The sequence below is a fragment of the Pimephales promelas genome, chromosome 5 (genome assembly GCF_988280905.1).
Source record: "Pimephales promelas chromosome 5, fPimPro1.hap1.1, whole genome shotgun sequence".
In the NCBI taxonomy this organism is placed as follows: Eukaryota; Metazoa; Chordata; class Actinopteri; order Cypriniformes; family Leuciscidae; genus Pimephales; species Pimephales promelas.
The window spans coordinates 23,752,545-23,768,987 of record NC_142773.1 but is presented as its reverse complement, the minus strand read 5'-3'; the positions used below and the strand labels follow the sequence as shown (position 1 = coordinate 23,768,987).

Here is a 16,443-nt window from a genome sequence, read left to right as displayed (position 1 = left end):
GCTTGTGTGCTTTATATATGGAAAGCGCACTGGACCTTATTGCCCAATTCTCATTTTTACTTGGTTATTTTACCTCTCATGCCGGAAGAAAGCTTCGGTAGATTGACTTAGCTAAAAGTAGTTCTGACTAACTCCTTATATAACCAAAGACTTTTTTTGGGCCAAATGACACAAATCTATTTTGCCATTTATCATCTGCACTGTCACAACATGTTACATGTCTTGATCACGTACATTCAGTTTTATTCTGCTATATTAAATATGTTGTTTAGCTGGCTTTACATTTTTTTTTTTTTTTACATTTTAGCTGACGCTTTTATCCAAAGCGACTTACAATTGCTATACATGTCAGAGGTCGCACGCCTCTGGAGCAACTAGGTGTCTTTCTCAGGGACACATTGGTGTCTCGCTGTAGATTCGAACCCGGGTCTCTCACACCAAACGCATGTGTCTTATCCACTGCACCATGACCACCTTTAAAGGGATTGTTCATCCAAAAATGTAAATTCTGTCATCATTTACTCAACCTCAAGTTGTTCAAAACATGAATTTCTTTTATAATATTCTTCAAAATATCTTCTTTTGTGTTCAAGAAAGAAATTCATACAGGTTTGAAACAACTTACGGGTGAGTAAATGATGACATAATTTGAACTACATAGATATGGTTTTGTCAAAATTGTGATGTCATGATTGAATTTGTGTTTATTTTCACCATCAGAGTTATTTAAAGATTATTTGTATAAACCACAAAGTTTGAGCATCAAAAATATGCTGCCAAAAACACATTTTCAGTGTACTGTATCAGAATAAATGTCATTATTGTGGTAACACTGACAGTGACTTTATTGCAAAAAAATCATATTGCACAAGAGGAAGATATGTGTATAAGGCACACCCAACACTGAGCTTGGTGATAACAGAGTGGTTTTGAGTGTGGCAAATGTCAATGACATGGTATTTTTATTTGTAATGCAAGTTCATCCGCAGTTAACTAAAAGTGTTTCCAAAAATGAAGAAAAAAAACAGCATCTTGCTTCAGTGATCAAGCATTTTGAAATTTTTATAATTTTAAGATAAAATACTACTTAAAATGTCAAATGTTACTTACATTTGAATTTATTTGGCATCATACATGGACTCACAGTTTGGAATTATCAGGGCTGCAAAAAAATAAATAAAATAATGCGAGTCAGTCACCTATGGTTTGTGTATTGTGATAGCAATATTTTGATAGCAAAATAGCAATACCCATTATATTTGTAATGGGTATTTTCAACTTTAAATGTACAGAGAAATGCAGACGAATGTTCAGGTCAGAGACCATATACTTACCCAAAAAGTGCTTAACACAGTGGAACCAACAGTCATATGATTAGCTTAGATCATTATAAAGCAATTACCAATTACAATTAGCAAAAATACAAGCAAACCATTAGTAACACACTACACCACAATGGAATGAAATCCAGCAGCACCCGCAAGGTAGCCCTTCTCAAGAAGGCACATGTTCAAGCCCATCTGAAGCTTGCCAATAAATATCCAATAACGCAGAGAAGGGTTGGGAAAAAGTGCTGTGGTGAGATGAGATGAGACCAAAATTGAGCTCTTTGGCCTCAACTCAACTCGCCGTGTTTGGAGGGAGAGAAATGCTGACTATGACCCCAAGAACACCATCCCAGCAGTCAAGCACGGAGGCGGAAGCATGCTTTTGGGCTGTTTCTCTGGTAAGAGTGCAGAACGAGTTCACTTTAATGAGGGGCCGAAGGACGGAGCCATGTCCCGTCAAATCTTGGCCGAGAATCTCCTCCCTTCAGCCAGAACACTGAAGATGGGTCGTGGATAGGTCTTCCAGCATGACAGAGACCCAAAACACACTGCCCAGGCAACATATTAAGGTCTTGGAGTGGCCCATCAGTCAGTCTCCAGACCTTAATCCTTTATAAAATCTGAGGAGGGAGCTCAAACTTTGAGTTGCCAAGTGACAGCCAAGAAATTATAAGGATTTTGAGAGTATATGTAAAGAGGAGTGGACCAAAATCCCTCCTGAGATGTGTGCAAACCAGGTTTGCTAATAACTAATAAAATAAGAAACATCTTACCTCTGTGCTTGCCAACAAAGGGTTCTAGTACTAAGGCATGTTTTGCTTGGGGATCAAATACTTATTTCACTTACTGAAATGCAAATTAATATTCTGATTGATATTCTGTCTCTATCCATTCAAATACCATAAAAATTATAGATCCTTAATTTCTTTGTAAGTGGGCAAACGTACATAATCAGCAGGGGATCAAATAATTATTTTCCATGACAGTGATGCCAGTATGTATACACTCTGCTCAAATGATGTCGCTTGTCACTGAGCAGACCAATTAACATCTCTGAACATGGTTTACTGCTTAGTTGTTATTAAAAAGATTAAATCACTATTTATATCTTTTTTATTAAACCTTTATCTGTGTGAGGGAAACACACAGGGCATCAAGAATCAACCATGTGTCCTGTGTACCTCAAACAAAACCAAACAATGAAAAGGGGTTAATGGGAGACTGTGATGCAACATTGCGACTATTAAAAAGTGAAATTCCAGTGGCCTTTGGTACTGTGAGCAGCGACTAGGATTTTTGATGTTTACTTCTCGAACAATTGTAACATGCAAGCAATGGTGACTGCAGACTGGCATCAAAGTAGATTTAGATCAAAGGTTATATTGAAATAACAAATGGCTAATTGCACAATCTGTAATTGGGGCCAAGTTCCTTGGGTGCCCCACAATCATAAATCCAAGCTCTGTTGGGGAAATGAGGTGATTGCATTAAACAATTCAGGGAATACCACAATAGATTCCATTGCATGGACCATTTTTGGTACCCAAGTGAACAGTTAAAAGCAATGTTTTTCTCAGTGTGCAAGTACATAGTCTAAAGAACATTTTACACTATATATATATATATATATTTATATATAAAACTTTTGTGGAAAGGAACCACTCATGCCAATAAATAACCTTGCAACTCTTTAAGAGTGTAACGTTAATTGGCAGATAACAGGAACATAACCTTCCCATGCTGTAAACAAAATGGTTTGAACAAAGTAACATTGGGTTTGATTTCCTGCTGTGATTAGGCTAAAGTTGAACAAAAGCTGAACAAATAGAAAAGAACTGCATTATTGTACGTTTATGTTTGTGGGGTGGGTGATTTCATATAGTTTAAATAGGCTTGTAAAAGCAGTATACATTTGCAAAACTTGGTGGATTTTTATTAGACGTATTACGGGAATGGGAGGATATCCATAAACAGGACTGTCTTATCTGCACGTTATATGTGTAGCAGTTCGTTCATTTCAACACACTTTTCCTGTTGGAGATTTCAAGTCCAGGCAAGAGTTTCCGAGCTACACATAGCTACCGTTCATAAGGAGTTTAAACGCGGCGTTGAACAGGTACGTGTCTCGTTTACATAAATACGTAGCCTATGTAAATGTCACAAAAAAGACAATTCTATCCATAGCATTAAACACATCGTCACTCTGGCGTAACATTAGCGAACAGCCTTCGAGACAAGTCGAGGTGTCACAATAGTGAAACGTGAAATTAAAATGTAGCCTACCTTTCCATCTGCACGACGCTTTGCTAAATAATTGTTAGTTTGTGATGATGTTGCATAACTTTCATTCCGGGCCAATTATTCGTCGTTGTGAAGAAGGTTGCAATGAATATATATAACCACAGGGTGACGGGCTTGTATTTCTCTCCGCTTCCCCGTTCCCTTGACGTTGTTACTGACTAGTGACTCATTTTCGCGAATCGTTTCTTTGGGAACAGTTCGTTACAGATAACGATTCGACTGTTCACTACGCCATTTACGCATTTACGTCATCGCGTGTCTCGGACGGAACCGGAACGGCATGACACACGCACTGTCAATGCTAAAACATAACACATTGGCCAAAAATGCGTTTTTTAATTAGGTAATCATAAACATATTTATTGTAATTTCACGTAGTTGAGTTTGTGATCATCAGCCATGATACAACTCATTGGAATTAACGTGCAACCTAAATAATTGATATTACATTTAAATGGTTTGTTCACCCCAAAATTATCCCATAATTTACTCACCCGCAAGCCATCCTAGGTGTTTCTTTCTTATTTCAGTCAAATAGGTTAACTTTATTGGGTAGGTCGGTTAACGTTACTGTCCCAAAGGGGATATTTTGCGTGGACACTGCGAGTTGCTTCATAAAATAATAATAATAAAAACATCACAAAACACATCAGCAAGAACCTGAGAAGAGAAGAAAAAATAGACAGAAGAAAAAGGACATTGTTGACATAATAGTTCCATGAAATAAAGTGCAAGTGCTGGATATTGAACATTTCTCCATTGCACTGATGTTTGTGTAAAGTGAACATGCTAAGATGGAAAGAGGGAATGTTCATAGTCTTTTCTCCCTATAATTTTCATGGCTGTTTTGTGCATGTTGCAACTGTTAAGTTGCCAAACCATGCACTAATTCCATATAGATTGCATTGTAGAAGATCATCATCATCTGACTGATCACACCATGATGCATACAACCTTAGATGTCACAACCAATTTGTGACACACCTCTGACCTGACGTATTAAGGCCAATTTAGGATGCAGGAGTAGCGTAAGCTTAGGTGAGAATAGACGCCTCTCGTGGTTCAAACAAACAGGGCTGAGAAACAAACTCAAGCTCCTCTTTTCTTTTATCGAAATCCTCTGACATTTTTCTTTTAAAAAATCTTGTTTTAGACTTTTAATTTGTTACTGGTGTTTTGTTTTGCTCTAACCTCTGAACTTTCATGTTTGTCAATATGCATGCGTTGGGTCATAGGTCATCTGCTGGAACTAGACAGTGTAAACCGTATAAAGGTGATATCATGATTCATGAAGATAACTATGATAGTGCCCACATCATCGCTTGATAACATTCTGTTTATTATAAGCAGGTGCTGCAGTTGTCATCTACCACTTTAAATGCTCAAGCTCTGTGATCACTGCAGAGCCAATGGGTGGAGCTTGATATCCAGCTCCCCCTCGCTATATGTATAAATGGGTGGAGCTTAAAGGGCCCCCCTAAAACTACCCATAACCCTATCCCTAAATCGGTCAAGCTAATTCCATGAAGTCCACGGAGTCCTCACCCATATCGTCCAGAAAGGGGGAGCTGGGCGTTATTTTGCTCTGCAGTGAGCACCACTTTCTTTATAACAGGATGGATTCTGATTGGCTGTCAATGTTTTTATCTTCATCAGCTGGGAAAAAAATCGTTCTGAAAGTGATTCCCAGTAGTTATCGTCCTGGGTGTGAACAGGCCTTTAAACAAATAGTTTATATAGATTGTGTGAACCAATTCAAAAGAACCGCTTTATGAATCAGACATCAATCTGTGTTTATCAGATGGCACTATCAGGATGGATTTGTGTGGTGACTGGTGCTTCCAGAGGAATTGGAAGAGGTATTGCCCTTCAGTTATCTGAGGCTGGCGCTACTGTGTACATCACTGGTCGACAGGAGAAAACTTTAAAGCAGACAGCAGCTGAGGTTTGGAAACTGGCTATTGATTGTAACATCAATAACCCTGTTATTTGTGCAACTTGGGAAAGGTGATACAGGTTTCATGCTTCTTTTATTTTCTTGATGACAGGTAACAGAGAGAGGTGGCCGGTGTCTCCCTGTGGTCTGTGACTCATCTAAGGAGGGTGACATCAAGGACCTGTTTGAACGTGTCCAGCGTGAGCAAAATGGCAGGCTTGACATTTTGGTGAATAATGCTTATGCTGGTGTACAGGTCAGTTACAGCTAACAATGGAACAAATATTTTGATTTTGTAAACTTGATTTATTTTTTACTTTTGATTGTTTCATTAAATAACTTTTTTTTTGTTGTTGTTATTGTTTTGTTTATGTCTTTGTGTTAGGCTATTTTCGACAACATGAATAAAAAGTTCTGGGAGGTGGAACCAGATATTTGGGACACCATCAACAACACTGGACTCAGGTACAGTACAGATCTGGAGGTGACTCCAAATAACATAATGAAATAAAATATATGAACCGATGTAAAAAAAAAAAAAAAAAACATTTTTGAATACATTTGAGGACCTTGGGAGATATATATATATATTTTTTTTGGAAAATTAGTCCCTTATGCTCACCAAGGCTCCATTTATTTGATCAAAAAACAATAAAACAGCAATATTGTGAAATATTATTACAATTTAAAATAACGTTTCTGTTTTAATATATTATAATTATTTATAATATATTTATCATATATATTTATATGAATAAAAGTATTTATTTCTTTAAAATAAAATCCTTCTGACCCCAAATTTTGAATGGTAGAATGACATGCTTAAAGCAAAATCAAAGAATGAACTGGTCTGACCCTGGAGCCATTTTGAACAAATCAATATAATATTAACTAACTAACGGAATATTAACTAACAGTATACCACAGCTTGCGTATTTTTTTACCTCAAAGGGAAAGAGGAAAAAGAACTTTGTTGTGAGTATATTGGGGCATTTAGGACTGAACCACATCAAAATTGTACCCTTAAAACAATACTGCACAATGAATTGAAATGAATCATGTTGAAAAATCCCAAAATGACTTTTTCATAACAATTAATTTACCTAGTCCTTTCAGATCCATAACAAGAGATCATGGTCACTGTGTTTTTACAGGGGTCACTATTTCTGCTCAGTGTATGCTGCAAGGATGATGGTGGCTCAAGGCAAGGGCTTGATTGTGTTCATATCATCTATGGGTGGCATGCGCTATCTCTTTAATGTACCCTATGGGGTCGGCAAGGCTGCAGTAAGTCAGTGCACACAACATTACAGATTCTACACTCACCTAAAGGATTATTTTCAACTCTTCAATTTCTCATTAATGCAGTTATCTAATCAACCAATCACATGGCAGTTGCTTCAATGCATTTAGGGGTGTGGTCCTGGTCAAGACAATCTCCTGAACTCCAAACTGAATGTCAGAATGGGAAAGAAAGGTGATTTAAGCAATTTTGAGTGTGGCATGGTTGTTGGTGTCAGACGGGCTGGTCTGAGTATTTCACAATCTGCTCAGTTACTGGGATTTTCACGCACAACCATTTCTAGGGTTTACAAAGAATAGGGTGAAAAGGGAAAAACATCCAGTATGTGGCAGTCCTGTGGGCGAAAATGCCTTGTTGATGCTAGAGGTCAAAGGAGAATGGGCCGACCGATTCAAGCTGATAGAAGAGCAACTTTGACTGAAATAAGAACTCGTTACAACCGAGGTATGCAACAAAGCATTTGTGAAGCCACAACACGCACAACCTTGAGGAGGATGGGCTACAACAGCAGATGACCCCACCGGGTACCACTCATCTCCACTATAAATAAGAAAAAGAGGCTATGATTTGCAAGAGCTCACCAAAATTGGACAGTCAAAGACTGGAAAAATATTGCCTGGTCTGATGAGTCTCGATTTTTGTTGAGACATTCAGATGGTAGAGTCAGAATTTGGCGTAAACAGAACGAGAACATGGATCCATCATGCCTTGTTACCACTGTGCAGGCTGGTGGTGGTGGTGTAATGGTGTGGGGGATGTTTTCTTGGCAAACTTTAGGCCCCTTAGTGCCAATTGCTTATCGTTTAAATGCCACTGCCTACCTGAGCACTGTTTCTGACCTTGTCCATCCCTTTGTGGCCACCATGTGCCCATCCTCCGATGGCTACTTCTAGCAGAATAATGCACCATGCCACAAAGCTTGTATCATTTCAAATTGTTTTCATGAACATGACAATGAGTTCACTGTACTAAAATGGCCCCCACAGTCACCAGATCTCAACCCAATAGACTAGAGCATCTTTGGGATGTGGTGGAACGGGAGCTTCGTGCCCTGGATGTGCATCCCACAAATCTCCATCAACTGCAAGATGCTATCCTATCAATATGGGCCAGCATTTCTAAAGAATACTTTCAGCACCTTGTTGAATCAGTGCCACTTTGAATTAATTTATTTACCTTTATTTTACCAGGAAAAAAAACTCACTGAGATTAAAATCTCTTTTTCGGGAGTGTCCTGGCCAAGATAAGCGGCTTAGTTTACATGGACATTTAACATCAAAGTTACAACACACAGACATAAACAAATCTCATTACAAAAATAAAAATATAAAAAAAAATGCACCTAGTTACAAACATTTACACACAATTAATTTACTCTGATGATTATCTAATAAATATTTAAATTGACCACAAGATACTATTTCTTTTAACTTCATCTCAGTCTGGAGAAGATTCCAAATTTCCCACTGCCAAGACTCAGCTGTTCTGGCTGGTGAAATTAAGGCTGTTCTGAAGGTGAAAGGGGGTCAAACACAGTATTAGTATGGTGTTCCTAATAATCCTTTAGGTGAGTGTATATTTGCAGTCCTTTTTAGCGTATCATATTTGAAAGCCAGATTATTTCATTTGCACAGTATGCATTCTCAGTTACATTCAATTTTTATTATTCTCAGAGCATTTATGTTCCATCTTACTTTTGCTTATTTTCTTCAGTGTGACAGAATGGCAGCAGATATGGCAGTAGAGCTGAAGAAGAAAGGTGTGGTTTCTGTAAGCCTCTGGCCAGGGGCAGTTCAGACTGAGTTAGTTAATCAGTATGTATCTCTTGAGGCACCTCCAGGTTTGGATCCCAAAGTAAGCCATATTAATTGTATCCCAGATATTAATGTGGATTGGTTGTGAAGTTCATATAAAATGGGTATGATTATGATATAACAAACATATCTTGCTAAATGTTTGTTTACTTTTTGTTTCTCAGTTCAAGGAAGTTTTCAGTAAGGGTGAGACGACGGAGTTCAGTGGACGATGCTTAGTTGAGCTGGCCAAAGGTTGGATTAAAAAAAAAAAGATTTAATGAGCGGTTAAAGTTAACATGGTTATAAATGACCATGAAAGGCAAAATGTATTACTTGGAGGCTCTTGTTCATGGTATTTTCTGCTTCTTGGCGACAAACAGATACAAGTCTGATGTCCATGACTGGTCAAGTGTTGATGACCTGTGACCTGGCTCGGCGCTATGGACTCACAGATGTTGATGGTATGGTGATAGATGTTTATGATGGAGTGTTGGTACTTCCAAAGATACATGGATGTACTGTAGATGTTCCAAAATCCTACACAGTGTTTATGATATTTATTTTCCAGGCCGCAGTGTTGTGGACTACACCTCTCTGAAGTTCATCTTTTCCCAGGTACCTTATGTGTCCTGGCTCTCCGTATTCACTCCTTCATTCATCAGAGTGCCTCGTTCCATGCTGAGTCTTGGCAGTGGGAAATTTTAACATGCAGAAACAGGGCTTGTTTTTAATAATTGTCTTTTTTTAATTGTTTCTAAAATTATTGTATTGTCCATCTTAACATAGGAGTAAGGACTGAAGCATTTGTTAATAAATAACAAATGAATGAATGATTAAAATTGCAGTAGTCATTTAAGACACCTTTTGCACAATTCATCACAATTTTTGTCACAACATATTGTTTTCTAAAACAATAATAATAATAATAAAAACCTTTTAAATACACTGGTGGTTTTAACTTCAAAGAGGATAATACTTGTAATAAATGAATGTATTCTAACCAAACCATTTTACTAGTCTTTTTTGTGTTGTATTTTTGAGAGATTGAAATATTGCTCTTGAATACCTGATTCTGATTGGTCAACAGTACTCAGCCACACTAGGATAACACTTCATAACTGTCCACTCATCTGGGAAATCATGCTATGCCTCTCCGTTCTCTACAAGTATGCTAAATGCTGTAAATCAAATCAATAGTAGACACCCATGTAATAAGTTCATTTAGTTTTCCTGGACATTTGGCTCTATCATATTCAAAATTACTTCACCTCTAATCAACAATTCATGTCTATTTATATATTTGGTGGGTACAGCCATGTATTACAGTCAAAGTAAGCAAAATAAGGACGATAAGGACCCCTATGCAAAGTTATGAGCTGTTGTTGTATTACTCTAAAGTGGGTTGTTTTATTAATTTGTAGATTCAATTAATTGCTGTTTCCTGAACTCTAACATTCATAGAGTTATCTCTAATAACATGTCTGATCAAAGAATAATAATTTGCAGCCTTACCTGGAGACTCCTAGAACTTTTCATATGGCACAATTCACATGGTAATCACATCCCAGATGGGAAGTGCATTCAAGGGGCCAAGTTTCAGCTGTGCTCCTCCTACCATCCCTCTCCTTCCCGGATTGGACCTGCTCGAGCACTGCACCGTCGTTTCATGAGAAAGAGGGGGCTGGTCCGAGAGTTTCCTGATCCTCTCTGTCTAGCCTCGGTCTGACCGGACAGGCGAAAACCACTTCGAGATTTCAAGAACAAAAGCAACAACGTATAATACAGACCAGCTGAAGTGGCGTATCCACATACAACCTTGAGAGAAATTCAAGCGGTGAGTTCCTTTTTCACGCGAACTGCTACAATTTACATTCGTGAAGTTTTTAAAGCGTAGCCGAGACGAGGCTTGTTATTAGACCCTGAAAGCCACGCGATGGGTCAGGCGATTCTTGTTTAGCGTCGCTTTCACATTATTTGAAGCATTTGTTTTGAACGAGGTTCAACGGGGAATGTGTGGTTAAATTGAAAAACGGGAGTTTGTTTATGTACGTAACTGAAGCGTGAGCTGATCCTTCGCCACGAAATGGATTGTGTTCAAGAACTCGTTTGGCATAAAACCTGGTTTATTATAGAAGCATTTGGCCCACGATGGTCCTTACACCTGCTTACTGTTTGTTGGATAAATACACACTGTAGTGATCTCATCTCACACCCTACGACCTACGTCAAAAGTTCCCCACATAAGCTGATTACAATAGAGGCCATGGACAAACATCGGCCAATGACGCAATTTCCAACAAGTCTAACCGAGTTTTAGTGTAAACTGCAATGTATTTCTGTTTTATACAGTGCATGTATGATACACAATTGTTCATGTTTACAAATTATATTAAAATTAATTGTCTCACATAATTTATTAATTAATTTGGACCATATTAATATTGAGTGTCTCATATTTCAGACTAAACTTTGGAAAATATGTGAACTTGTGAATGAATTTGTAAAATGTATATCTCATAAGTTCATATATTTGTAAACTGGACACTAAAGTACAAATGGTAATGCTGCTAAACAATGTGATGACAAAAGCTACTCTGACTTCAAGGGACTTTACGCTTAGTCGAGTCATTCCAAGTCATCATCTGATAAATGAGGTCACCACAGGCGGTCTGGAATTTATCCTGTCAAGTTCACCTCCAACTTGTTTCGTTGATGACTGGCCTGCTTGTTGCCTTTCCAAGTCAAAAGCCAATCGAAAAAGCCTTTCGAATCAGTATTGCCTAACTGTGCTCATGTAGACTACTGGCAAAACCACAAAAACTGATTTGCAATTGAAATTTGAAAATTACAGATTTTCAAAAAAGAAAATTATCCCAACATTTACTCACCCTCAAGCCACCCTTGGTGTATATGAATTCTTATTTCATCCAACCACAATCGGTCATATTAAAAAATATCCTGTGAATGATATGATACCCTAGATTTTGAAGTCCAAAAGAGTTCATCCATCTATCATGAAAGTAATTCATATGGCTCCAAGGCTTAATAAAGACATTTTGAAGTAAAGCGATGTGTTTTTATAAGAACAATATCCATAACTTTATAAACCATAATCACTGGCTTCCGGTAACATCCGTACACAAGTCTGAATGAACTCTGACCCAACGTATTGATGCATACGGAAGCGCAGAAGATCACAAATTAGTCTAAAACGAGAATTTTTAAGGATTTTAATAAAAGAGAAGATGAGCTTGAGTTTGTTGCTCAGCCCTATTTGTTTAAACTGCGAAAGGGGTCTACTCGCACCTAAGCTTACGCTACTTCTACATCCTATGTCATTCGTCAGGTCAGCGGTCACTCTTCCGCCGGAACTCGACTTGTGTACGGCCATTACCGAAAGCCAGTGATTTATAGTTTTTTAGTTAAAAATATGGATATTTTTCTTACAAAAAGGCATTGTTTCACATCCGAATGCCTTTATTAACCCCCTGGAGATTTATAGATTTTTTTTGTTTGATGAATGGATTCACTCCCATTATAAAGATTGGAAGAGCCAGAGTATATATTTTGTTAATATAACTTTGATTGTGTTTGGCTGAAAGAAGACAGTCATGTACACCTAGGATGGCTTGAAGGTGAGTAAATTACGGCATTTTTGGTTGAACTAACCCCTTAAGGTCCTGTGTTGTTCATTTATAAAATGAGGACCATAAGCAGTTAAGCTGTCTTAGTCAGGACAAATACTGAGAAATCATCTCATGTCATGATTAGACAATGTTTTTAGCATAGACCCAATTTAAGTTAACCAACATGTTCTATGTAGACTGAGCTGTGTTGGGTAGGCATCTAGGCAAACAGCAAAACTGGCAAACAAACCAGCTTGACAAATTGCACTAACTTTTGTTACCGTTATTTAACCGAGACTGACTCCTACTATCCTTTTGGCCATCTGTTGGAAGGTTAAACGAACTTCTATATGGTTCTATGGGGTTAGGCAAACGGGGGAAGTGGACCATTACGTGCACTGGAAAGGGGCAAGAGAGCTGTGAAGGGCAGGGCCCCCATCTCTTTTGCCCAAGTCTGCCAAAGTGGGGGTTGGGTGTGCATTGGTGTAGAGTATACGACAGGCTTTAATAAAAGGCTAATGTGTGGAAGAGAACGGCAGGGGGAAGGGGGTGACATCTGTCCTTCTTTCAACTCTAGAGAGTAAAGTCAGTGGATGGACTGTAGACTTGACCATAAAGTTCCAGTTTAATGACTTTAAGGAAGTTTGATGAATGGTGTTCCTTGAAACTCAGTCTCTGGACAGGCATTAATAATGTAAGATTTCCTGGCGTTAAGTTGGCTGGATCTTGAAAATGCTTTGAACGATTCTGTTGTAGATTTGACCAAAGTCTGACCAGAATCCCACCCATTAACCCCCTCCCCAAAGCATCATCCTTGCACCCATCAGCCAGCAACAGCCCGCCACCCCCCAGCATTCCAACCTCTTCACCCCTCACAAATCTGGCTTACAAACAAGCAGGATTTTAAGTTAATAAAAATTAACTGTTTAAGAAAAGGCATGGTGGGTAGAGCAAATGCCCTACTATGCTGTGTGATTGTGATTATGAGGGCAACTGTAGTTCCTAATCTGGCCATTTCACAATGTAAAAGTCACAATTTGGGCCTTGATTGACTTTCATTCATCAATAAAGTACTGCACTTTTACCAGTTTTACACACACCCCAAACCACAAAAAACACTCAAATGATTATAAATCCAGATCATACAGTAATATTCAATCAATTATTATCCATTGTATCTTACTCTGCCAATAAACTTCTTGTTTGTTATACTTGCCAATATATTTTAAAATACTTTCTAAATTGTATTCATTGTCCATTGACTCTGAATTTCTTTGTCATTCTTTCAGTCTGTGGCAATAGAGGTGTGACATCTCTGATGGCGACGCACACTGACCATGACTTGAAAGTTATCTCTCCGAGAGGGGTGGCAGCAAAAAGACAAGACGGAAACCTCACCAGTCCACGGCTGCAAAAATCACCACACCACAATTCTGACGGAAAGGAACATGCAAGCCCCTCTAATCGCAGACCAAGAGAAAGCAATGGCAGCGCTGCAGTAAGCTTCAGCACTAATAATAACTCTGTAGTATGTCTTCCTTTGGTATCTGAAGGACTGAAGCTAGTGTGGACCCAGTCCGATCAAACACGTGAGTTGGATAGTGTCCCTGAACTTGTTCAGGCCTTCAACACCTTCCCCTATCCAACATCACAAGAGGTCAGCACTCTTGCCCGTGTCTGTGCTCTTCCCCTAGATAAAGTTAAAGTGTGGTTCATGGTGCAACGCATCAAGTATGGAATCAGCTGGGCATCGGAGGACATTGAAGAGACACGGCTTAAGCTGGCTAGGCCTGGGGAAACAAGTGAGAAACTCAAAGAGAGCCCTATGAAGAGGAAAAAGGGAATTGAGGATTTTAAAGAAACCGAAGACCATGTAGAAGATCTAGCGCAAAGTCCACAAGTGCCTCGCAAAAAACATAAAATTGAAAGCACAGAACCAGCAAAGCTCTCTCCTGCTCCCTCACGTTTCCGTTCATCTCTCCCTCCTCCTCAGGATTCATACTACTACCGACAACCAGTAGAAATGCCCGAAACCCCTCAAGCAGCTACCCCACCTACTTCTACAGAATCTCCTGCTGGATCTGAGCAACCACGGCATGGCCGCTACAAAAAGTCCAAAGCCCAGTTAGCTGCATTGCGGAAGAGTTTCCTACAGGAGAACTGGCCTGATGAGACAGAGTTACAGCGTTTACAAGAGGAGACGGGCCTAACTCGTAATGAGATTCGAAAATGGTTCAGTGACAGTCGCTACCAGCTGCGAAATGGTAGGGGATTGACAACGTCCTTCTCTGCTTCTCAAGGAGAAAAAAATGAACCCAACTGTAGTCTATTACTTCAGTCTCAGGAGGTTCAGCCTCTTCCCCTCACCACTAAAAAGCAAACTACAAAGCATGCTGACAACGAAGGCAAAGAACAGACCAGGCAAAGAACAGGATCGCGAAAGAATCGGCAGAGGCGCTCTCAGTTTTTCCAGCTTTTCCTGTCTAACACTCTTGAGGCATTTGAAGATGGAGCATTAGGAGAAGATGAGGAGAAATGTTCAGAGGAAAGTGAGATTCAGAACAATGATGAAGTTAAAAGTGAACAGGAAAGTGAGGGACATTGTGTGACACCTCCGGAGCCGGCTGCACCCACTGCCTCTTCTTCTCCATCCATCACCCCATCTAAAAAACACTCAGCCAGGTCATCGAAGTCAGCACGCACTGTCAAAGCAAACACTTCCATAAACAACTCCCTAAACCCCTTGGACAACTCTTCACTTTCTTCAGTATTAACAGCGGCTGGACGACCAAGAAAAACAAAGGAGCAACTGGCCATCCTAAAGGAATACTTCCATAAATGCCCATGGCCAAAGAGTGACTTATACACAGAGCTAGTGGAAATAACATCTTTGCCTCGTGCTGACATTATCCAGTGGTTTGGGGACACGCGTTATGCTGTAAAAAATGGCAATGTACGCTGGGTGCATGCTGACGTACGTGGACAAGTGCTTGCCGAGATAGCATTGTTACAAAGTGGAGGGGCTGCTGCCGATGCCAGTGGAACCCCAGGAAGTGAAGGCAACAGGAAACGTAAGTCACAAGGGAACAGCACAACAAAAACACAGAAGTCTGCAACGGATTCTGTAGACATCAGTCCGTTAGAGATGTATTATCAACAGACGGGACCACTACAAGAGAAGGACCTTGACCATCTCTGCCGAAAGTCAAAAATGAGTTACCAACAGGTGCGAGACTGGTTTGCGTCTAAAGACAGTACAAAACTGGACCCAGAGCTCACAGTTATTGATTAATGTACAGAAAACCATTTGTGATCATGTCTGTTAATCTGCTGTGAGTCCTGTAATTAGGCAAGACCTGTTTGAAGGCACAGTATATAATCACTTCATGCAATGCCCTCTTTTCCACTGTTAAAAAATAGCAAAAGTATTTTCTTCAACAGTCTCAACATCGTTTGTTACCTTTTTTGACATGCAGTATTGAACATGCTAAACTGTAATGTATTTTTGGTCTTTATTGACTATTTGACTACTTTCACTGCGAAGTATTACCCTTATTATGCTATTATTTTTTAGTAATCTTTTAGAGCCTGAATTGCTGCTTCTTAGAACTGACATCATGCTCAAACTGTTTATTTCCAGAAACTTTGGTTTGGTTATCTATTAAGTACTGTAGTTTAGATGTTTGGGCCAGAATTGTTAGCAATGTTGAGTACTTTTTGTTTAATTCAGAGATCCATATGGCACTGTATATTGATTCCCTCTTAAACCTTAGGTTTACAATATATTTTTCCATTTCAAATCAGCTAACATTCCGCACTTAGGTTTTATGGATCCATTTCTCTAATCTCTCTACTTCATTGTGAATAAACTTTTCTTTTGAATACATCCCTACTTCACTGCAGATTTGTTCAGTGTCCAATGAAAAGACAACAAAAGCCATGGCTTTTGTAAAATCTTGTGCCTTATTGACTGTAAATTTGTGTTTCAGGGTGGCAAAATAAAACATGACCAATTATGTTTAACTCATTGTTGCATTCTGTCCAATTACACTCCTAACATTATCAAATAGGTCTCATCAAATGTGGTATTAATTACATTGGTAACACTTTACAATAAGGTTCATTAGTTCATCTATTAACTAACATGAACTAA

The 16,443-nt window shown here is 39.0% G+C and overlaps 2 protein-coding genes across 2 annotated transcripts; both read left to right on the top strand.

Annotated features, from left to right (window-relative positions):
* Window positions 1-3,172: 3,172 nt before the first annotated feature.
* On the top strand, window positions 3,173-9,669 carry dhrs1 (dehydrogenase/reductase 1). The gene is made up of 9 exons (XM_039654634.2): window positions 3,173-3,444; window positions 5,431-5,574; window positions 5,678-5,821; window positions 5,951-6,030; window positions 6,720-6,852; window positions 8,582-8,722; window positions 8,847-8,916; window positions 9,045-9,125; window positions 9,233-9,669. Exons 1-9 carry the CDS (start codon window positions 3,325-3,327, stop codon window positions 9,367-9,369), a joined length of 1,050 nt encoding a protein of 349 aa, XP_039510568.2. The 5' UTR covers window positions 3,173-3,324; the 3' UTR covers window positions 9,370-9,669.
* A 613-nt stretch (window positions 9,670-10,282) lies between these two features.
* On the top strand, window positions 10,283-16,313 carry homeza (homeobox and leucine zipper encoding a). The gene is made up of 2 exons (XM_039654633.2): window positions 10,283-10,498; window positions 13,580-16,313. The coding sequence occupies exon 2, from the start codon at window positions 13,609-13,611 to the stop codon at window positions 15,580-15,582; it is 1,974 nt and encodes a 657-aa protein (XP_039510567.2). The 5' UTR covers window positions 10,283-10,498; window positions 13,580-13,608; the 3' UTR covers window positions 15,583-16,313.
* The last annotated feature ends 130 nt before the right edge of the window (window positions 16,314-16,443 follow it).

What these genes read in the sequence shown, in the direction of transcription:
- homeza (XM_039654633.2), top strand. Translation starts at nt 13,609, where the DNA reads ATGGCGACGCACACTGACCATGACTTGAAAGTTATCTCTCCGAGAGGG.
- dhrs1 (XM_039654634.2), top strand. Translation starts at nt 3,325, where the DNA reads ATGTGTAGCAGTTCGTTCATTTCAACACACTTTTCCTGTTGGAGATTT. An exon ending in ATCAACAACACTGGACTCAG is followed by an intron (nt 6,031 to 6,719) that starts GTACAGTACAGA and finishes GTGTTTTTACAG; the next exon opens with GGGTCACTATTTCTGCTCAG. An exon ending in TGGACTCACAGATGTTGATG is followed by an intron (nt 9,126 to 9,232) that starts GTATGGTGATAG and finishes TTTATTTTCCAG; the next exon opens with GCCGCAGTGTTGTGGACTAC.